The sequence below is a fragment of the Falco cherrug genome, chromosome 3 (assembly GCF_023634085.1).
Source record: "Falco cherrug isolate bFalChe1 chromosome 3, bFalChe1.pri, whole genome shotgun sequence".
Lineage (NCBI taxonomy): Eukaryota > Metazoa > Chordata > Aves > Falconiformes > Falconidae > Falco > Falco cherrug.
The window spans coordinates 116,935,439-116,958,286 of record NC_073699.1 but is presented as its reverse complement, the minus strand read 5'-3'; the positions used below and the strand labels follow the sequence as shown (position 1 = coordinate 116,958,286).

Below are 22,848 nucleotides of genomic sequence, written 5' to 3'. Positions count from 1 at the left end.
TGAGATTAGTGGTCTCCTATGCCTTTGCCTATGGATCGACACTGTATTGTACTTGGCATCTAGGCAAGGTTTCCCATCGTTAGTCTGTGTGTTATGTTTCTTTCTGTGGTTTTTGGGGTTTTTTTTTTCCTGGTTCTGTGAATGGGCCTGTGACAGTATGCTTACTGGTGGCTGTATTGTCACATTGTCTTCAGATGTGCTTATTTATTAAACTTGCCAAGATAGGATAAAATCAGAATTCAGCTGAGAAGTTTGGATTTAGTAATGAGGCTGCTTTGTGGGATGCTGTTCTTCCTTGGCCGAGGGGCCTGGTTTACAGGCTACAATCTCTACCCCAGAAAGCGCTCATGGTAAGTGCCGCTTTTCATTGAGTGCAGGGTTGATCCTTCCCCGTATTACTGATACGGGGCTCTTGGGGAACATCAGGGTTATTTCAACAGGAGGTGAGTGCCACGCACAAAGCCAGAGCTAATGACGGTCCCCACGTGAACTGCCTGGGGTATCTCTGAAGTCCTGCAGGCTGGGGGCTCTATTCTGTGGCTTTGAATTCCTGCTGCTGGTTGCCATGGATTCTCTGCTCCTTTGACAATGTGATGTTTCTCTGTAGCCATCAGCATCTGGCATGGCTAATATTTAGGTTGGAAGCTTAATCGGTTATAGGGGGGAGAACAAAGACAAGTAACACAAAGCTTAAAGGCCAGCAAAACCACCCACTGAAACCCAACAAAAGGCAAAAGGAATACAAGCGTTTTCTTTCCTGCTTGGCTGATCTCCTCACCTAGACCCACTGGGCATATTCTCCTGTTTCAGTGTAGCCCTGAGTGTTTATTCATAATCAGGAGGCCACTGTTATGGTAGACTTGGCAGATAAATAGGGGAAACAGAGATTGGGTGGGATGGAGCAGGGAAAGGGGGCTGGTATCACCTTGTGTCAAATTCTAAACAGTTTGGAAACAAATAGACTGCTCCCTTCCCGAAATCGTGCGCTGCTTTGCACCTGACCCCGAGGCCCCAGCCGGGTGAGTCTGTGCACACAAGAAGGGAGGCCGCTGGTCCCACGTGTTTGTGTTTCACTCACTGATCCTCGCTTTGTGTGAGCCGCTGCATCAAGGCAACTACCTGCAGAAGGGAAGATTGTTTTGCCAGAGAGCAGACAGTTTGCAGTGGACAAATATGCCATAGTCACATGGAAGGGGCGTCGCAAGGAGTGATGAAAGTAAAGTTCACGTGTATTTGGATCTGGATTTAGATACCTCTTTCCTGCATCTCTGCTTCCCAGAGATTGCTAATGCTGAGTCGGAAGCAGGCTGTAGAAGCAAACTGACACGATCATCCTGTATCTGCATGAACTGAAATGCATCAGATGTCAAAAAGGTGCCTCTAAATATGTCATCATATCTGCTTATCTTCTCAGATCACCTTCTTTCTTCAGATATTGGTTAGCCCTGTTGACCTTCTGGAATAGGGTCAGAGTAGAGGTGACCTCTCTGGAAAAGTAAGGTGGGATGGAGTGGCATTACGTCGTATCTGCAGAGCTGTCCCAGCTGCAGAGTTTTATCTGAGGCAATTAACGTGGCTGCACTCAAATATATTTCAGTGATGGCTAGGGATCATACGAACTCTGGAGAATAAACAAGATGGAATAAATGTGCAATCCCCTTCATGTCACCTTTGTACAAGTCCTCAGCTGACGGAATCAGTGCAGGCTCCCCTGGACCAAAGCAGTTCTCAGTGCATGGGAGGAGCTGCTGCGTTGCTCTGCCATTGGCTCGTTGACTTTCAAAGACTTTGCTGTTTCTAAGCACTACGGGGTCCTGACAGAAGCTTCCAGTGAATCTTGCTGGAGTAGCCTAAAATGTTGCTATCCTAATCTTCCGGTCCCTCCTCTCTGCTGGTGTTTGTGGCTTTGTAACAGGAGTGCCATCAGGCAGCGTATGCCCACGTTTTTGCGCTCTCAAGTTCAGGGCATGGCGTATGACTTTAGGTAAGTGCCAGGCTGAGGGTAGGACAGATTTTCCATTGTGCCATCTCTGCTACAGGGACAGTTTCTCCTAGCAGAGGCCTGGGGCAGGCAGTGATGAGGTGGTGATGTCTGCAAGCAGCACAGCCAGAACTACCCAGCAAAGCCAGGAGCCACATGTGAAAATGAGATGCAGGCTCATAGGGCACTTGTCAAACTTGTATTCTCCATAAACTGGACACAGCTACAAGTGGCTGAGCTCTCAGGCCTCCTCTCCAACTTCACTCTGCCTCCAGAGTGCAGACCAGGTGATAAAACAGTAAAACATCAGCCTCTCGTGCATGCAGTGGTTGTGTCACGCCAAAGCAACAAGGCAGGGAGGCAGAATGGGGTCATACAACAAGGAGTGCTTCAGTTGGGGGAGAATAAAGCTCCGAAGCATTTTTCCTTGTAATATCCCTTTTTTTTTCAGCTCCTGAATGCTTTATTGCTACATCTTACCGTGGTGTGTTTATCTATGTTGATTACGAGTGATAGGAGCTGAGTCTCACCCTGAGAGCAAGCTCTGTTGCTGCCTAGTCTTCCTTGAGAAGATCGGATTGAGAACGGGTGAGGATTCCTGTCCAGACAGGACTGAACAGCCCATCGCCAAGTCGACAGCAGTGAAATCTGAGTCATGCCGATTGCTTCCCTTGGAGACAGCAGCGGCACTGAAGGGGCGGGAGGGCTGCGTGAGAAACACTAAAGACAACGAAACTCGCAAAACACCTGGTGAAGTTTCATGCGCGGGGTGAAACCGGTGTTAGTGGATCATCCCGATGTGCAATCCAGACTCAGCGTCTCCGTTATACCAGTGCGTGATGGAAGCTGGCGGTGGCCAGAACCGTAAGGTGGAAGCAGCTGGTGTCTGTACCAACCTGAGCTCAGAGCCCGCTGCCACGTGAGCACAGAAACCAGTGGGAATTGGATGCCTGAGGCCGTTAGCAAAGCTGTTACCAGCTGCTCTCCTGTGCAGCTCAGATGGGGAGGGACTCTGCGTGGAAGCAACATATTCTTTAATAAAAAGTCAACAAGAACAGCAGAGGCAGCCCTTGATGGCTTCATCCTGGCTGCTCTGGGAGGGACTGTGGACCAGCACAGAGTTGCTACTCTGCTCAGCCAAGGAGAGCTCTCGAGTCTGATCCAGGAGCGTCACCAAAACTATCCATGCACGGTTTATATGTGTATTCCCTGCTGGAGATGTGGCAGTGTGAGAGATCGGTGCATGGCCAGGAGTGAAGCCATCTTAGCTGGGCTCTCAGGGAGGATGGACCAGCATCCTTCACTCCATCCAAGGTCCACCTCTGTGCCCGTCTAGTTTCCAGCCCAGGAGCATCTGCTGAGCACCTGGCTTTTCACCCTGTCAGCGTGGGCAGCTCGCACCAAATGGGCTGGCAGTATCTGTCGTGGTTAGCAATAACTGGGAGTTTCAGAGATGCCAGATTCCTTTCGAGAGGAATTATTGTTCTGCAAATGATTCACTTAAAAGTCTAGCCCAAGACTTGTTATAAACACATGGAGAGTAGCTTAGTGGAAACAACATATTCCTTATAGAAAGGCCATTAAAGTGCAGCATTCATTCATAAACTCCTGTAGATTTTCTTTGCCTTTCCATAAAAAAAATCAGCAATTAAAAAAAGTCTGCGCTTGGCAGCTTTGAATATTTAAAGAAATCTTCTTACAATTTTTTTAAACCTCTGCTAATAAAGAAACAGTCTGCCCTTCCTGCATATTTCCATTTTGATGAAATAGTAATTTTTGTCCACAAACTTGTTGCTTATGATGAATAGTATGAGCTGTTGTGGTGATACCATATACACGTGGCTGAAGGATGTGACAGGAGCGTGGCCACCGATTCATCCTCTTCTCGGAGCAGGGGGGAACCAGCAGCACAGAGCACCCAGAGACTGTGCGGAGGCACTTCTGTGCTGGCTGCTAGTAGGATTTGCTGGAGAAAAAGGAAAGATGACCAATGTTTGGGTAATTAAGTGTCTGACAGTTTATTAACATAAGATGGGAGAGACCTGGAGAAAGTGCCAGAAGAGAGGACAGGCAGGGCATTATTTTGGTATGTCGCTTCTCAGCTCACGTAGTCCCATGAGCCTCACCTTTGTCAGGAATTTTATAGTGGAAGGGAGTGCGTGGTGATCTGCCTGTCTACTTCCCTCTAAGTAAAATCATATACAAATGCTTGAAAAAAAAACAAGTTAGTCTGGAACTAAATCAAAAAACCATGAACTACAGCAAAGAAATATGACGGGGTTTGGTTTTATCTGGGTAGGTCAAGTTCTCTGAACACTGAGCGATTGTTTGTATTTGTGGGCTGAGCTGGCCTTTAGCTCCAAATTCAAGGAAAAAGTTTTGCCAAGTTGCCTGGTCACATTGCATTCAATTTACTGACCAACATCCCGCCTTGACGGTCGGTGACCTGGCTGCCTGGTAGTGTGCGCTTGCTGATGAAGGAGCAGTTGCCGACGATGTGGTGTTTTGCATCCCTGGGGCAGGAGGAGGGAAGCAGAGGTACGTCTGCCTCTCTGCGTGGCCCCACCAGAGAGGCTCAGGCCTAATCTTGTACATAGCTACAGGCAGAAGAATTGGTAATCCCAACGACTGTGGGAGTTAAGAGCCAGCAGAGCATCCCTTCTCCATTCCAGCAGTGCCTTTGGGAAGCCCTTCGTGTGTTCAGCTGGGTGGCATGGAAATAGCTGTGGAAGATCAGTATCCTTCACTGCCCGTTTCCTCTGTCTGGCTCAGTTTTAGATCTGTGCGTCTGATGAAGAATGACACCATGAACTTCCAGAAATTCCCCTACACCAATGAAGACGAAGCCTGGAAAACCTACCTAGAGAACCCGCTGACCGCAGCCACCAAAGCTATGATGAGGGTGAATGGAGATGACGACAGTGTGGCTGCCCTGAGCCTCCTCTATGACTACTACATGGTATGTGCCCACTGGGGCTGGGTGTCTTGGGAGAGTTTGTACCAGGGGAGAAGCGTGAAGGTAAAATACACGCTCAGCCACCTTAGGAGGGTACCCATCTGCTGAGCTGTCTGTGTTTTTTACGCAGTGATCCTCATAACACCCACAGGTATAGCGTGCCACTATTATCTGTGTAGCGCAGGTGGTAAACTGAGGCACAAACCACCATTATACCGTAGAGGGGACCCAGAACAGGGTGGAAAACTGAACCTGGGTGTCTTGAGTCTCAGGCTGATGGGTTTTTCCCCTGACAGCTTTCAGGTAAGAAACGGCAATGCTTTGAGAGACATGGAGCTGCGATAGCAAAGTGCTTTGCAGCCCCTAGCATCTTTATTTTTCTAGTGCTGCTGTAGGGTGGAGCTTCAAAAAATGTGGATATGATTTAGCCCTAACTGAAGCCGATAGCTCTGATGTTCCTATTCACTTGGGTGCTTTTGAAAATCCTCCCCAGAACAAGACGATGTGGCTTGCCTAAGGTTACCTTGGGAATCCATGGCAGCAGCCCAGCAAGAGCGCCCTGGTCTCCTGCGTCCTCACCCGGTGTTTGTTATTCACCCAGTGTTTTATCTATGAGACTTCACTTGCCACACAGACAAGGCTAATTTCTCCTCTCTTTTCCATTAATAAAATATAACAATAAACAAACTCTTTGTTCTGCCTTGTTCTAGGTCCCAAAGGAGAAGAGGATTCTTCCATCTGGAATGATGGGACGCAATGAACTAGGAAAGAGGTTAGCTTCATTTTTTGCTCTCTATAGCTGTCTAATTCTCCTGCAGCTGCTTGCATGGATGATGGGTCTCTTAGCTTGCATAAAATAGACATCAAAGCACAGTGTTATTACCAACAACAGTGGAGGTTATTAACCCTGAGACATATATTAAAATTCTTTAGGCCAGATCCCAAGCAGGTATAAATTGAGCTACACCCATTTACACAACTGAGGATCTGTCTAGCTGTGTTCAGGGGAGTTGCACTGATTTGCAGCAGCTGAAGAATTTGTCTTTATTTCCTACTTTGTGACAACTGGAAGGGGGAAAGGGATTAAGCATTGGCAGCAAGAAGGGAATGACCAAGTCCTCTTCCATTCCCTTAGCTGATAAGGGTTTCTGTTTCACTTGCTTCCAGTCTCCCAGGATTCTCTTCCAGTGACTCCCATTTGTCCTTTGAGGTTTTTGGATAATTAACTATTAAATTAATGGCTCATTTGCCACTATGAGTTCAGTTCCCCTTCCTGGATGCTGTGTACTTTGGCAACCCTTTCTGGTTGTCTGTTTTTAACTACTTGACAGAATAAGCCTCCTGAACGATACTTCATTCCTTCTTCATAAGTAAGCTGAGTTAAGCTGTTTTCTCCTCTCTGAAAGGCCACTGCATTCTTGACAGTGGCATGTTTTTTTATTAACTGTGGAAATTTCACCATATAGCTGAAGGTGAAGCTCTGGAAGCAGAGTGGGTGGGAGCTACTCATTCAGCTTTACTTCCCTTGGGGGTAGCTTGCGCTGCCAAGAGGTGTGCGGGTTGCTAATGTGGGGGTTGGTTTGTTTTCTGAGCATGGTAACAGGGGCAATAAGCCATCTCTTCCCAGCTCAGCTAGGGACGCAGAGTCAGCAGGGTCACAAAGTCACTGCTGCAGAAGGGACCAGTTCTTGAGGTGCTGCACAAAGGGATGGTTTCTGTGTGCAAGAGGAGTGCGGTTTTGTACGTGTTTTTATCGCCTCATAGCTCCTGTACTTAGTCTTTTCTGCTCTGAAGTCTGGACCATACACCTCACTTCCAATACTGCAGCCCTGTCAATTTTTCACTGATCTCATGTTCTCTGGGAGTTTTGCTTACTAAGCTCCTGGAGTTTGTGAACTTGCACAAGAATCAGATTTCCTTAAAAAAAAAAAAGGAAAAGGAAAAGAAAAAAGTTTAAAAAAATCAGCTTTCAGTGTCAATGAGCCCTAAAAAGACTAAGATGGAAAGACCACATAGCAGTTATCCTTCTTATTGTCCCTGCTGCCCTGCGTGTTTAATAGCCTAAATAAAGAAATAATGGATGTAGGCCCTGGATGTGCAGCCCCAAACCACATCTAAACCATATTCTCTGGTTCCATGTGATCATCCCTTATCTGCTGAACACCTCTGACTCTTGCTGATTGCACTGAGAGGTGTGTGGGTGGGTGGAGATCACCCATGGGCCTGTCAGATCTCCCGTATCAAGCAGCAGATGTACACAGCTGACTCAAGGTCACCTGGTAGCTAGACTGTGCAGTTTGCTTCCCAGCAGCACATCAAGGCACTTGCTTCTTGCTGTGACAGCTTGCTGGGGTTGCCCACGCTCTGCCCTGGTTTGAGACAGGACCCTCTCTCCACTAGGCACTGCCACGGAATGGAGTACGACCCAGACATCGCATCCTTTGATGGCTCAGCCCATCTCATGAAGCTCTTGTCTGAAAATGTTTCCATGACCCAAGAATACTGTGAGCCACAGAAGAAGAACGGCTTAAGTCTTGAAGGCATTCCTACTCCTCACAAGCCAGTCATGCTTCCACCAGGCACTAGCAAGCTGGATGTCACCCCAGACAACTACATGGTCCCTCCAGGGGATGTATACGACAACAGCTCATTGAACTCCCTCTTCGAGACCATCCCTGTAGCCCCACCACAGCAGAGGTGGCAGCCAGACAGCACTTTCAAAGAGGATCCCCAGGAGGTCAGAGCCGTTAGTGGGTTGCGTGCTGGCAGTGCTGCCCAGGGGGTGCTGCACAAGGCTGTCTAGTGTGGGGTTTGCTCGTGCTGGAGTCACTGGGAGCTTTGCTTTTGCATTAGAAGCTTGATGCCATTCCCATGGAATTGTTGGGGGGTTACATTGATTTTGGAAGTAGGATAAGGTTTTGAAACGAGGGTTCATGTTTTATCTGTGGCCTCTGTTGTAAGGTCTGGGAGAAGGTGGATGGACAAAGCGGTGAAAGATTCCACTTCTGACTGTTTTGTTTCCACTTGTCTACAGTCGCTGCTCTTCAGTGATATCCTCAAACCCCAGCCAGAGCCACCTTGCCCTGAGACTTACGCTGCAGACGGTGTTAAGAGGTAATTACCGATCCACAGCCTCTGGGTTTCCAGTGCACTTGGCTGTGTCCCTTTCCTCGGGAAAGACCGCGTCCCTTTCCTCGCCCCACTCCAGTCCTGACGATGACCACTGCAAACCTACAGATCTCATGCTTTTGCAGAGACAAGTTGTCTCCTGGTGCCTTAGGAGCAAGTTGCCATTCCGTGACTTTTTAGACACAAAACAGCGATGAATTTTAGTGTTTGTAGTATGAAGCGGGGCTTAGGGTTTGAAATGTTTTGCTGAGAAGGAGTCAAACCCAATCTTCCATTCAAGTTAAGCAGATGCAGTTGTGCCAGTTCATGTTTTTAGCTGGAGAGGTGTGGGGTTCAGGCTTTATACCACTTTGACCAGCAGAGCACCTCCAGCACCAACTGCTCCCACTGCTGTGGTCACGTCTCATCAGCACCTTGACCTGCACCCAAGTTTTCCACGAGAGGGTTTGCTGTGCATTACAGCCCCCTTCCCAGGGAGCCCTGCTTGCTTCCTGCACCATTTTTCCACAAGCTACTTGGAATGGGGTAAATGACAGAGAAGATGAGGATGACAGTTGATAAGGGCGATAAGCAGCCTCCTCCTAATCTAAGGTTTAGGCTCTCGCTTTGGGTTTAGCACTGTAAGTGACCCTTGATTTCAGAAGGTGCCACTGCCTGTCATTCCTAAAACGCGCGAGAGATTTCTTCCTGCTCTCCACCCCTCTCTCAGGCAGAGCTTTCCTGCTCTAGATACCGCATCAAACCTCCCAGCAGGTAACATTATTCCACCTCCCACTTTTTATTTGCCTCCTGAGTCACCTGACTCTGTGACTCAGCTGTCAGACGTGGGGATTTTCACACAGACAGCAGCTCGTGTTTGTGAGCGAGAGGCTTTGCTGTTTGCTGTTTATTTGTGCACTAACATTCTCTGGCACTCCTGGCTCTAGATAAGAGGAGTTGCCAAGCCTATCTTCAGAGATGGCATCGCAGGGGAGGTGGAGCAGGAAAAAGAGATGGGTTGGTGACTAAACAGGAATACGATGATCCTCAGCTCCAGGGCGCTTGAAGGGTCTGTGTGAAGGCTTGTGTACAGCTGGTGGCTTGCACGGATTCCTCACAGAAGAAAATAGCTTGAGCTGTAGCCTCATGGTTTGAATCCTCATGGGTGTTGGTGAATGCCCAAGAGCAAGGCTTCTTGAAAGTCAGGCTCCTTTTTTAAATGTGCTTGTCAACAGTGACACCTTCCTCTGTGCAACACTACAAATCTTTTCTGTAAAGTCTGAAGTTGCTGCCCACCAGACCGTGAGTTCAACAAGCGGGCTTCCAAGTCCATTTTTAAGGACCTGGATAAACAAGTGGATGTCAGTGTCCTGCAGGTCGTTCTGTTCCTACAGGACCCATTAGGACACAGTCTTCCCGGGCCAGCTATTTATGGGTGTGAATTTAGAGACAGGAATCTGAGTTGAGGCTGTTGTAAAAATCTCATCACAGGTCCCTATTTTTGTTTGGTTTGTTGAGGCTTTTGATTATGCAATGGTTCTGTAGCCATCCACAGAAAAATAGGGGTTACAATAATCTACAGGGCTGGGTTTTTCAAGCCAAAACTAAAGGGTAAAATGAGGATATCTGAGAACAGGGTGTTGGGGAGGATCAGTACGTGCTGTGCTGGGAGGTGCTTGATGGTGTAGGGGCATGTGAGATGGGGAATAGGGCAGAGACTCCTGTGTGTACAGTGTCTGTAACCTGTAGTGGTGGAGACTTGCATGTCTCTTCTTTTGCTTTTGGAGTGAAACAGCAGCGTGTGCTTATTCATCATTCTCTCTTTGTTCCATACAAGTGACTTTGAATACACTCTGGGGTCACCCAAAGCCATTCACATCAAATCTGGGGACTCTCCCATGGCCTACCTCAACAAAGGACAGTTCTACCCCATCACGCTGCGGACAGCTGGAGACAGCAAATGTTTACACTTGTCCTCAAATAAAGTGAAGGTAAGAGACAAACTGACAATTTTGCTGACACACACTGTAATCAGACATCCAGCAATTGTACTGGCCTGGGAACAGAGCTGAGCGTGAAGAGTAATGGCTTTGTGGCTCATGTTGGCTTAAAGCAATGAATGGGATGGATTCACTTATAGCAAGTTAATCCTCTGATGCAGAGCAGCAGCCTTCATGTTACCTGGCAGTTGAAACCTTTCACGGTATGGTCAGGGATGTACAAAAGGCCTCCCTAGCCGATGGCTGGCTGGGGGCCCTGGTGGGAAGACTTCTGAGCTGGAGAGAGGTTCCCCATCTTGCTCCTGGGATGTGTGGACAAGCCCCAGAGCCATCCCTGAGACTAAGCTGAGCTTGAGTTCCCCACAAAGAAACCTGCTCCTCCAATCCTGAGGGGTATTTAGGGGCTCGACTTTGGACATCTCAAGACCTAAAGGATTCCTGAAACTGAGAAAGTCTAGAAAAAGACCATTTTGGCTGTCCCAGCCTAATACCTGCTGGAGCACTGCAAACATTCCTCCAGTGCAGGATCCTTGTATGCCTTGGAGTCAGCGGAAACTCAAGGGCAGCGCAGTTAGAGGGCATACAGGGCATCTCAGTTTTGCTCCTGGCTGTGTTCAGGACCGTGTTCAAGTCCCTTCCCTCACCTGCCTCAGTTTCCCCAGCTATAAAACTTTAACAGTGACGCCAAGCTGGCCCTGGATGGAAAGGGCAGTGAGGGCACCAAGCGTTAGGCTGCTGTGTATCCTGATACGGGATATCCTCGCTGTGTTACAGAGCGTTGTGATGATTGTTTTTGACAATGAAAAGATCCCAACGGAGCAGCTCAAGTTCTGGAAACACTGGCATTCCCGCCAGCCCACAGCCAAGCAGAGAGTCATTGATGTCGGTATGAGCGGGGCTGTTTGATCGCGATGGCTGGGTGGGGTCAATAACTTCTAGCACCATTTTACTGCGTTTCCGATACACGGTAACGCAGCTGAAGCTCCAGCATCTGGCCTGGGGGAAAGCGGGGAGGAGCAGGCTGGTCTGCTGGCTTCAGAGCCTTTCTGGCTGAGGAGCCCTTGCGGGTTTAAGGCTGTTTGCCAAGTGTAGGGACACGCACTAGGAGCCCAAGGGACGTCAAGAAGAGCCTCAGTCAGAGAGATAGAAACTGCGACACAATTTTGGCTCTTACAGGTGTGAGCTATGGCTTCTTGGAATCTAGGAATCTGAGCTAGAACAGGCTTTGGTACTGCCTGTCCTTCTCCACTGCCACCACACAGGCTTTACAGCGTGTTGTGCTTGGCCAGACGAAGGTTTTGTCTGTCCAGCAGAGCACCCTGCTGAGTAGCTTGTGGCTCCCAGCGAGACACACACGGTTGTTTGAATTTGGAAGTAATCTGCATTGATTTTGCATAACATCACTACTCACACAGCAGTCACCAGCCAATACGTGTGACTCATTTCTGGCCTATCCCTTACATATGTGCACTTAGGCTTATCCAGCGGTATCACGGGCGGCCTCTGTTACATTACAAGGCTCCTTGTAGCCTTGGAGTCAGTGAGAGGCAGGTTCTGGGGGCGCGGAAAGCCTAGGGGGTGCAACTAGTTTTGCAGCCAGAATGCAAACTGCTTCTCCATTGCATTTCAGCTGACTGTAAAGAAAACTTCAACACGGTGCAGAACATCGAGGAGTTAGCCTACAACGCGCTGTCCTTCGTGTGGAACATCCACGAAGAAGCAAAGGTACAAACTGCTTGTGGAAGGGATCTGGGAAGCAAACCTGCAGCCTCCTTTCTGACGGCCCAGGCGCGCTCCCCCCATGCCTCAGCTGAAAGACAGAGAGAGTTTCAAATCCAAACAATGCCGTTCCAGTGGCCCCAGGTAGTGTTTGTCTGCCAGGACAGCCGGGAAGGACACCATGCTTCTCTGTGTGTTTAAGCATTGCCATTAGCTAATAAACACTCTGGGTATACCTGAGACTGGCTCAGAGATGTTTTTTTAGTGCTGATGGATAACTCTGAAGAAAGCCTTTTGCAGCAGGCAGCCTAGATCAGGGCTCTGCTCACATGTAGGTGAAGCCTATTTAAATAAACCACAGCTTAGGAAACAAAGACCCTTCTTTCAAGGCAGCATTTTGAGGCAGGAATGACTGACACCCTTCTGTGGCTTGTGTGATGTGGAAGGGAGCCAGGCAGGTCACAAGATCCCTTTTGACCTTAAAATCTATAAAGCTTATATCCACGTCTTTCCTGCTCTGCTGTCTCTTCTGCATCCCTTCAGAGTCTCTCCTTAACACTTTGTATCTAGTGTGGACTGAAAGAAGCATATAAAAACAAGATGAAGTCATGAAGAAAAAAAAGAAAAGCATAGATACCCCATCTCTCTGAAGCTGGTAGCTTGGGAAAACTCTGGTTTGCTTTGGGATCTCAATAAGCCCTTCTTTTAGCCCAAAGGCGACCTTGGTCTTTTACAACCCAAGAGGTTAACAAATGTCTTCAAGGCAAAGTTGTCAGAAATGGAAATATGTCAGGTATGTGGCAAGCCCTCGGGGGCACCTCAGCAAAACTGGGTTTAACTCTTAGCAGAAACTCTGTGCATGCACTGGCCTGGGGCAGGTAAAGGTGAGACTTCAGAGAGCTGTGAGGGCTGGGAGCTGCGACAGGAGGGGTCAGGTATTTGGGTCGTCTGTAGCACCTGTTACTTCTCTTCTTCCAATTAAATTTCACACCACAGTGAAGTGGTTTTCTTTTCTAAATATAGGTACTGACTAGATCTGACATTAGGTTTCAGGGCTGAAATCCTCAGCCAGAGCCCTGCTGAGGGAGCTGTGGGAGCTTCTCCAGCTGCAAATCTGTCCCCAGAGTCCAGGGGAAATTTCAAGGTCACACAAATGAATTTATAATTTGGAGATACAATGTGGGATTATATCTGTGCTCAGCATTTTTTCAGAAGTTTCCACTGGAGGTAACTCCATCCTAATCATAAAGGAGACCGGTGCGTGATGAATATTTATTTCACCAGCAGCAATGATTTGTAATTCCTGAAGCTGTAGTCTAGCCCTCCTCCCTTCCTCCAGGGTGTTGCTGTCTGAGGGTCCCTTGTTCAAATGAAAGATCAGAAATATCAGCAAGAACATCCCCAGGCAGATGGGGGTGGATAGCCTAAAATAAAGAGATGGAGAGCTGCAACCGGTGTGGGGGGAGCCTGTGGCTGGGAAGGGCTGGTGGCTGCGCTCGGGTGGGAAACCCACAGCTCATACGCTTGGCTGACGCTGTGAGGGTTGGGAGGACGTTTCAGTAGCTGCTTTTGCCCCTACCCGCTGCTGTCATCGCTGTTGGACAGGAATATTTGCAGCCCCAACAAGCTGTATCAATCTGTTCCTACTTGCAGGTATTTATTGGGGTGAATTGCTTGAGCACTGACTTCTCCTCTCAGAAGGGGGTGAAGGGCGTCCCGCTCAACCTCCAGATAGACACTTACGACTACGGCAATGGGACCAGCCAGCTGGTGCACCGCGCCGTCTGCCAGATCAAGATATTCTGTGATAAGGTAGAACGCCGCTTTTCCACCAGGTTGTCCAAGAGGAATTTTAAACTGCTGTGTGGTGACTCCAGGAGAAAAAAAAGAAAGGTTGTGAGAGTCTGGAACAGTCAGGGCTGAGGAACAGAGGTGGTTAGCCACCTCGGCTGAGTAAGCACAGCAAGGATGTGTCTGCACTGCTGAGGCTTTGTAGAACAGTCTCATTAGAAAGTTTTCCCCACATCAGACCTACATGGGATTGTGCTTCATAATAAACTCTATTTTTGACAAGTCTTTAAGCAGCAGAAGAGATGAGAATCTCATTAGAGCTTCTTCCCCTCAGATATGTTCCCACAGAAAAATTTCTCTCAGCTATTTTTGTCTGCACCTTTCATTTTTAAAAGCAAGTTTCATTTTTGTTGTTGGGTTGGTTTTTTTTTCATTTCTAAGTATCAGAAAGTTCTGGGTGGCCTGTAGGTTTCTGAGATGAGCAGTTTTGAATAAAGGCTGCCTTTACCTTAGCGTGCTTACCTCCCAGAGATGGTCAGTACACCCTCTCTTGCCAATGTCAGAACTGATTTTTTCTTGACAATGTCAGAACAACGTCCTGATTTTTGCCTTATCTTCCCCGCAGGGAGCAGAGAGGAAAATGCGGGATGACGAAAGGAAACAGTTCAGAAGGAAAGGAAAATGCCTGGACTCCAATAACAATGGTCAGTGCTAGTGTTTGTTACCTGATCAGAAGGGTGTTGAAATCCATGTAGGCTTGTCCGTTAACTTCCACAAGATCTGGCCCTGGGTATTTCCAAGCCTGATGAAATCAGCACCATTCAGAAATAGCTTGTCAGTCAGGTCTGTGCCTGGGCTCCTACCAAAGCCCTTCATTAACACTAATCAACCTTGCCGAATTGTCCCGGGGTCTTGGCAGGGAGCCTTCCCGAGGGGAGATGGCACTGGGCGAGCCCTTGAGACCTGGTTCTGCAGGGTCCCATCTTTTTTTTAATACTTCTGTTGGGCGGCCTTGGGCAGGTGCTTTCCCCTCTCTGCATGTAGTTGCCTCTTAACATGCCATCTGAACTGAGATGAACTGGACTTTCCATCTGTAGGTCTGAAAGGCTGTTTGCTCTCTGGCTTCAGAGGGAATGAAATCACGTTCCTGAGGCCAGAGACTGACCTCGAAACCCAGCCAGTCCTGTTTATCCCCAACGTCCATTTTTCAAACCTGCAGAGGTGTGGCACGGTAAGTCCCTTCAAAAAAACAACCAACCTCTTGCCCTCATCTGTCACCCCTGTCATTTTCAAACTGATCGGTCCCCCAGACATGACTTGTGTTATGTAAAAAAACCAAACCAAACCACAATTCTTCTGTGGAAATGTGGTGAACTTGAAGATGTAGCTGTCAGGAGTGGCCTAGATAGTCATGCAACAGTGATGGGCAAGATAACCCTTCCAGGTTCCTTCCAGCCCGATATTCCTGTGGTTTACAGGAATCACCTGCAGCTTCCAGAGGACTGGAGTGGTAGCAGAAAGTAAACTATAGAAAAATGTGACTGTTTCAGTCCCTGCATGTGTGGGACATCTCTCACTTGTCCTCTGCCCCAGTCTGTCCCCTTGAGCCTAAGGAAACCCAGACCCAGCGTCCTTCAGAGCTCAGCAGTATTCCTGCAAGCAACAACTGTCTCAGTTTATCAAAAAGGGGGGAAAAGCCACCTCTGACAACACTGTAGCATCCTGTTGTAGTGGCCGCTGTACTGAGGTATCGGCATCAAAACCAGGGACTAGAAGAATTCTGGTTTACAACCAAAGAACTTGGTCCCAGATCCCAAGCAGGTTGTGAGATTTGACCTGCTTTTGGGTCTAGCTAGATGTGTTAGGCCTCTTCCAGGCAGTGGAGGTTCTTTATATCAGGTTTAATTTAATCTAAGAAACACATAGGGATGTTTGGGTTTAATTGCATAGGAAAACTGATGGACTGGGAGGTGGGAAATCATGTTTAAAATGTGCCCGTGTTGCCTTCCCCAGCTTCACTGGCACACAATGATACTGTGCAAACTGAAAGATTGATGTTTCCTTTCCATTTCAAGGTTCTCCCTCCTGCTGTTCCCAACTCTGCAAACAGGTAAGGATGCAGCAGGTTGTATTGCCCATCCACCAGCTGCTTTGGTTCTTTGGGTATGGGATATATGTGGGATATATACATCCACGGGCAGTATATATCTACAGGTGTAAAGTAACATAGCATGGTGTCTCCCTGATGCCCCTGAGTGTCAAAATATGTGTTAAACTTTGGCCTAGAATGGACTCAAGGGATGCAGAAACACGGATACATTCCTTTCCCTATCGGTGAGCCACTCCAGCATGAGTGTGGCCATGACCGTCCCGCTGTTCTTATTGAGACAATGTTGGAAAGGGCAGGGGAGGAAGATCACTGAAGGATTTGAGTAACCAGAGACAGATACTGCTGTAAAATAAACTGGAATGAAGCAGAAATCACACTTGTAATGTGTCTGGAGTGGGGAGAACCAGTAGTTGCCCTGGGCTTGATCCGCTGTCCGGTGATATCAACACAGAAACAATGACATGAAGGTGCAAAAGGCTTTTGATTATGATGTGATCCCAAAACCACTGCCTGTGCGCACTGACGTCCCTGTATGTGTTAGGCAGGAAGTTGCAACTCTGGTAGAGTTGCTGTAATTACAAACCCGATATTTAATTGCTGAATGTTTGTTGGAGTAATTGGTTGTTCAATCAAAAGTTCAATTGCTGGAATTGTTTTGTTTGTTACTATTGTTCAGTCTTCTTGAGAGCACTGTATTCCTTTTGCGTAGGCTGCCCTTAAAACGGAGTGGGGCCTCATTCACGGACGAGTTTGACCCGATACCTCCAAAACAGACCAAGGAAGAAGATCCTCAGAGAGGTAGCCCTTGGGATGGGAGCTCTTCTTGAATGCGGTGGCCCATTTGATTCAAGTAACCTTGGATCTGGAATGACGTGAGGCCACGTGGCTCTGAGCGCACGCTGTGAGGAGCCCTGGTTCAGTGCTGTGCTTTGTCTCTTGCAGTCCTGTTGTACGTGCGGAGGGAGTCAGAGGAAGTGTTTGATGCTCTCATGTTGAAGACACCAGATCTCCAGGGCCTCAGAACAGCTGTAAGTGTTATCAAAACACTCGTGGCACATGAACAAATGGCAGATAAAAGGGCAATGCCACGTGGTATATAGGAAGCTGGACATAAGTCTGCTTATATCTCGTGCCTGCTTTCTCTTGAGAATGGAAATGGAAATTGTGAGCAGCAGGTGAATTCTGCCCACAGCTCCTGGCACAGGCTGTGTGTTGCTAGAAGAACACACCTCATGGCAAGATGTTTTGTTCAGATCACACTGTAAGTCTCCTCTTGTGAAAACACATTCATGTTTTCCATTGTAAAACATCCTTTCCATTCTCAAGGCTGTAGATGTGCAATCTGAAGCCGATTCTGGCCTCATGCTGGAATTCCCTGTGCTGTGTTTGAGGAGCACACTGACATATTTCTGTGATGATTATCAGCAGCATCTCTGATAACCCCCCTGTCTTTGGAGATTGCTGGGAAGGAAACAAACAATAAACCTCCCAGATTTGGGGTGGCTTTATGGCTGCACTTTAAGCTCTGTTGTTTTACAAACTTTTAAAAATAGAGAGTTTGAAAAATGTCAGCACGGAGGATTCTTTGCCATCTTCTCCCTCCCCCATCCCTCACCACAAAGAATCAAAAAACCTCTACAGAAAATGCGTGTGAAAAAGCTTCAGAACTCCTGTCACCCTAAGGCCGTAGCTGTGCTTGCCTGAGAGAGTTCTGGAAAGCTTTGCCATCAGCCAAAGCAAAAGCTGCCGTCAGAGCAGCCACAGCAGCCACGGCCAAACACCTCCTGCAGTTTCTCTCACCTTTGGATGCATCAGCAGAGGAGGAGCTCAGCAGGCTCTTTGCCCAGCAGGGCGAAGCATCAAGGCCCAAACAGGCCAGGGAATGAGAGGAAGAAAATGAGGATTGTTCCCAGGGTTCCTGGCCTGGCAGTAGCCATCAGAAAGAGAACTGAGGCCAAGCCGCAGCCCATCCGTCTGTCCGCCCACTGCCAGCCACAGCCATGTTCAAATCGGCCCGTTCAGGCCATTGCTTCGGCCCGGTTTTCTCAAATAAAAGGGACGGGGAATCCTTTGCTGCCAAATACCCCTGGCTTGGTGTTATCTTTGATTTTTATCATAGGAATTTCATGTTACAAGTACAAAGAATTGCCATGTTTTCTCTTACAGATTTCAGAAAAATATGGGCTTCCTGAAGAAAGCATTTACAAAGTCTACAAAAAATGCAAAAGAGGGTAAGCTAATCTCTCATCTGCTTTAATGCTGTGCCTCTAAACCCCCATTCTCTTTGGTACCCTGCCATAGGCTGAAATAGACTTTTAACAAGATAATAAAAAGTGAAGCCATGTGACTCTGTGCTATTTGGAGCATATAAAACTCAGATCTTTCTGGGCTTTAAAGATTTGGGATAATGCTTGTTTGTATTATATGTTTGGAGTGTAAAGTCTCCCAAGGAAAGGAAGTTGGATGAAGGAGGAATTGTTTGGGTAGTTTAATGGGTGATCTTTTGTGCCTCAGTCTAAAAGCCTGAGGTTATGGAGAACTTATCTTACTGCCATCAGAGAGGTATAAATGTTTGCTTCTCCAAATCGAGTGCCTAAATGTCCCTGGCTCAGAAACAGACTGTACCAGCTAAACAGCAGCATGGGTGGCCTTGGTGGAGGAGAGGGGATTGCTGAAAGGGGGGCGTCTGTCCCCAGCTTTGCCATCCCAGCCCCAGCCCAGGGAGGTCAATAGGAAACCTCACACTCCCTTTGGGAGGTGCTGGATCAGACCCTTCTGGGCACTGGTGGCTCCCGCGCGGCCCCAGTACAGAAATGCAGGTCCTGCTTGAGGCGCCTGCCAGGCGCTGCTGAGACCAGCACAGCTCTGGGGGGTGACTGAGGTCTGCAGCAAATGTGAAATGGCTTCTCAGCTTCCTCGTGGTGTTGATCAGCGAAGGATCCACGTGCATCTCCCCCGTGGCTGACAGGGAATGGTGCGGGTCTGCGTGAGCTGAGAACCAGCTGCTGGTCTTCCGCGGAGGGCAGTAGTCCAGATGTGGGGCCAAGTGCTACTTTCAGAAACGTTTTCTGGAGTAAGAACTCCCTCTGGTTCTCCCCATCTCTGGCAGCGAGTTCTCCCTTCAGCTGACAGAAAGGGAACGAACGACTCATCAACTCTCAAGCTTATTTTCATAAAGCTGAACCTGGAGCCTTTCTTGCAGAGCGAGCGCGATGTGATCGGGCTCTGCCAGCAGCGGTGACTGCCTGGGAGATGAACTCATTGTTGTTGCTGGCCCCGGTCCAGGGTTTGAGTCTGAGACAGAAGAAGAGCAGGGCTGGTGCCGTCCCGCGTTGGGCAGCCCTGCTGTTCTCACTAGCTGGGCCCCCCGGCCCCGAGGGGACCCCTGCGTAACGGGACGAGGGAACAGAGCCCCTGGGAGCCGAGGGTTAGTCCAAAGTTCTGCTTCTGCCTCTGCTTTCTGGTGACAGTGCAGTGAGAAGGTCCTAAAGCTCCTTGGGTGGCATCTTCCAGCTCATTTGGTGCCACCATAACTCGGTCCCCACGGGACTCAGCCTGTGTGCCTGGAGTGGAGCGGAGCTAAAGTGAGGCTGGGGGCAGCTGCCGGGTGGGAGCAGACGAGGCCGTGGCTTCTCCTCCACGCCTTGATGTGGTGCCACTGAACTGGGAAGCTGTAACACCCCCCCCCCCCCCCCGCCTCTAAATCCACAACTGAGCAACCTTCCCCCATTTAGGAGGGGTTCTAGATATGGTCCTAATTTTAAGATGATGGATGAGCTATAGGGAGGTACCCAACTTTGTCAGGAGGCTCTTCCACCTGCTCCTGAACTGCTCAGCGTTGTCAGATGCTGCTCATCCACTAGCCCCAGAAATGGAAATTTTCTCCCCAAAGAAAAAAAGCAACACTGGCAGCCTGAGGAGAGGGGTTGCCCCCAGACCTCCAGCTGCGGAGCACCTCGGGCAGCTGGTGGCGGAGCACAACTGCAGAGGACGGGGGTGGTGGATGGTTTATTATCACAGGTTCAGGATTGAGCCAAAACTCCGGTGTGTCAGCTGTGGCGTGGCGTGTGATGTGACCATCACAGGTCATCAGGCTGTCAGCGGGCAACTCCTCGCGTAACTCCAGCTGGGCTGCAGTTTTCTGAGCCAGCTGATTGTGAGCATCTGCATGGCAAGAGATCCAAGCAGGGATGAGTTTGCAGGTGGACCAGGAAATGGCAGCGCTTCAGGGGAGAGGCCACCTCTACTTTGTTTTGCTTTGGTTTGGTTCATTACTCGATCTGATAAGTAGTGAATGTTATTTAATAACGATCGGGAAGGAAAACAAACAGATGTCCTTTCCATCTCTTTCCCAAAACGGAGGAGCAGAGAGGTGTCTAATGCAAAGAAAAGGCAACACCTGGAAATGAAGATGAAAAAAAAGAATAAATTTGACACCTAGTTTAATGAAAGCTGGACGTGACTGATGCCACAGCTTATGGCTGAAGGTGGGAGTCATACAAGATTTTCTCTAGTCTGCTAGATGGTGGGGTCAGATGCTGTTTCCTGCTCCCCCAGATTTCATTTTCCTTTGAATATCTTATCCTCTTGCTCCACCCTAAACAATCCTCTCTTGGTAATTACAGCTTGAGGGTCAGATCTTCATCTGGTGTAAGCTAGTGAAGCTCACCGGTGCTACCTGGATTTCAGAGGTGAGGACCTGCTGTCAGCCATGGGCCTCCTTCGTGTGATGAGCTCATTCAGATGAACTTAGTCTCAGGGTGACTCAAGAGCAATAATAAGTAATTTCGTATCTTGGTGAGGTTTGGTCTAGAAAAACAATACAGGGCTCGGATTCCTCATCAACGCTCCCTTGAATCTTTTGTGGTTGAGAAATCAGATGGAAGTGCGGTGGCAGGAGGTACAGGTGACTTCTCCGGCTTCCTGCTCTAAGCTAGCCAGCGATGACTGGAGCCGCTCTGTTGCAAGGCTTTTTGTGACAGCCCACCCTTGGGAATCCGCACTGTCAGAGGCTGGCATCCCTGGGATCCCCGGCTCGGGGACCTGGGCCCCTCGCCCCGCAGCAGCCCCAGCACCGCTGCTGGCCGGTGCCGGGGGTGAGATGATTCACCAGGGAGCTCCGTGGCTGGTGTCAGCACCTGTGCCAGCCTCCCCCTGCGCTGGGTGCGATGCCCTTCCCCAGCCGCGCCGTGACAGAACTGCTAGCCTGTTGGTGAAGGGGTTTGTGTCTCAGCGTCAAGCCCTGGGACGTGGCTCACACCAGAACAGGCTGGACACGAGGACACAGCTCCCACCTTCCCCCCTGAAGTTGGGCACGCTGGGGCAGGGCTGCCCTGCGCCTGCCCGCGCACGCTGGGATCACACGGGCAGGTGCCGGTCGCTGAGCCCGGTGTGGCTGCGCTGACCTCCGAGGCGTTGCTCGGGGGGACAGCGGGGCCCCGTGTTTGTGCTTGTTAAGCCGTTAGGTTTGTTAGATGCTCAGCCTTTTCTTTTTCTGTTTTTAATCTTGGCTTGTGGAGCATTGCACAATTAATGCTATTGCCCCATTAATGACCCCAGCAGGAACCTGGAGGGGATGTGCTTTCTGCAAAGAAAGATAATTTGTTCTCTTTGTTTCCTCCAAACAGTTACAAATTTCACGTCTGATTTATGGGAACACAGTGGGGCGACGCAAAGCTGCCCCGTTACTCCCATCACAGTGATGAGGGGCTCTTGCCTGGCACAGAACTGCAGCCTCAGGTTGAAATCAGCTGTTGAAATGTTTCCTTCTCCCCGCATCTCCCGTGTAGTTGGTTCCAGAAGCGGTGTGATCCGCAGCAGGGCTGGAGGTGTGCCCTTGGGAATTCAGGAGTTCAGCCTGCCTGCGTGTGTTCCTCGCGGAAAGGGCTCCCAGGCAAGGCTCAGGGCACGTCTGCATGGGAGGTTGTTCTGGATATTCCATTCCAAACCACTTCCAGCCATTCCCAAAGCAGTCTCAGCTTGTTCCGAATAACGCAGCCCTACAAGCATCCAGGCAAGAAGCGAGGAGTGAGCAATTCTGCTCTAAATTCACACCCTGCCATAATCCAGACTAATTTGCCTGTGGAGCAAACGCTGGGCCTAGGCATGTCGAGGGTAGAATTGCGAAAAGCTCTGCAGGATGTTCCTTTTGTGTTGTATTGTGGCTTTAATTAATTAATCGTGGCTGAGCCCCTCAAATTGGGGAGGGTGGATGCTGCAGGGCTTTCTTCTTCCTCCCCGGGGCCATGACTCCCGGAGCAGCCTGGCAGCGGCCAACCTGCCCGGTGGGCAGGCAGCAGGGAGCGCGGCTGCGGTAACGCCACGCTGATCGATAGCAGGGCGCTAACGGCGGGTTTTAATGGGAATTTTGTGCGGAGGCATTTCAAAGAGGGCCACCCCCATGCCATGAGGCTTTGCCGGTGATGTGATTTCCCACTCGTGACAGGGGATCCCGGGTGTGCGGTGACACCCAGCCCTCCCGAGCAAGCCACTCCGCAAACCTTTCCACATGCCTTGTCTGACCCAGCCGTCCTCCCTCTCCCGTAGGATCCTGGTGAACATGGACAACAACATCATCCAGCACTACAGCAACCACATGGCCTTTCTCCTGGACATGGTGGAAGCAGAGAACAAGTTCCAGATCATCCTCAAGGAGCTATAAAGAGCCGCAGGCAGCACTTACTGGGACTTCTCTCAAAGCCGGCAAGTTTGACCCAACAGAACTCAGCCTCGTGCCTCAACTGGTTGCTTTTACTTGAATCCCCGGCCTCTGGGGAGGGACCCGCCTCGGGCCAGGCCGGAGACTGCTTGGAAGATCTGTTATCGATGTGAACGTGGAACTTCTCTCTGTTGAGTTTATTATTATTATTATTTTTTATTTTATTTTATTTTATTCCCTTCTGGCGATGGGCCTGACCTCCTGTTTCACAGCTGGGAACGCGAAGCTACACTAACACGGCTGGCAGAGCTGGGCAGAGGCAGGGACGGCCGCTGCGTGCTGTCTGCCTTGGCCCGGGGCTGCTGCCACCCCGGGCTTTGGCTTTCTCCCACCCCACCAGTCACGCAGAACCTTCAAACCATTTCCAGCTGGGCTGAGCCCGGCACTGAGCTTCTCTCTGTCCACAGAGACTTTCACAGATGCTTTTAAAACTCCCTGTTAAACGGACACTGCCTGCTCCCCCGC

At 49.4% G+C, this 22,848-nt stretch overlaps 1 protein-coding gene across 1 annotated transcript in view; it reads left to right on the top strand.

Moving 5' to 3' along the window:
• Nucleotides 1–22,848, top strand: part of GRHL3 (grainyhead like transcription factor 3) — a 29,655-nt gene extending 6,807 nt beyond the window's left edge. The window contains exons 3-17 of the mRNA XM_005433052.4: nt 4,754–4,940; nt 5,648–5,709; nt 7,338–7,674; nt 7,972–8,051; nt 9,883–10,036; nt 10,820–10,931; nt 11,676–11,770; nt 13,418–13,576; nt 14,181–14,259; nt 14,653–14,786; nt 15,631–15,665; nt 16,375–16,463; nt 16,608–16,693; nt 17,832–17,896; nt 22,212–22,848. Coding sequence (XP_005433109.2) covers nt 4,754–4,940; nt 5,648–5,709; nt 7,338–7,674; nt 7,972–8,051; nt 9,883–10,036; nt 10,820–10,931; nt 11,676–11,770; nt 13,418–13,576; nt 14,181–14,259; nt 14,653–14,786; nt 15,631–15,665; nt 16,375–16,463; nt 16,608–16,693; nt 17,832–17,896; nt 22,212–22,326 — 1,789 coding nt within the window. The 3' untranslated portion in view covers nt 22,327–22,848. The remainder of the gene's footprint in view (nt 1–4,753; nt 4,941–5,647; nt 5,710–7,337; nt 7,675–7,971; nt 8,052–9,882; nt 10,037–10,819; nt 10,932–11,675; nt 11,771–13,417; nt 13,577–14,180; nt 14,260–14,652; nt 14,787–15,630; nt 15,666–16,374; nt 16,464–16,607; nt 16,694–17,831; nt 17,897–22,211) is intronic.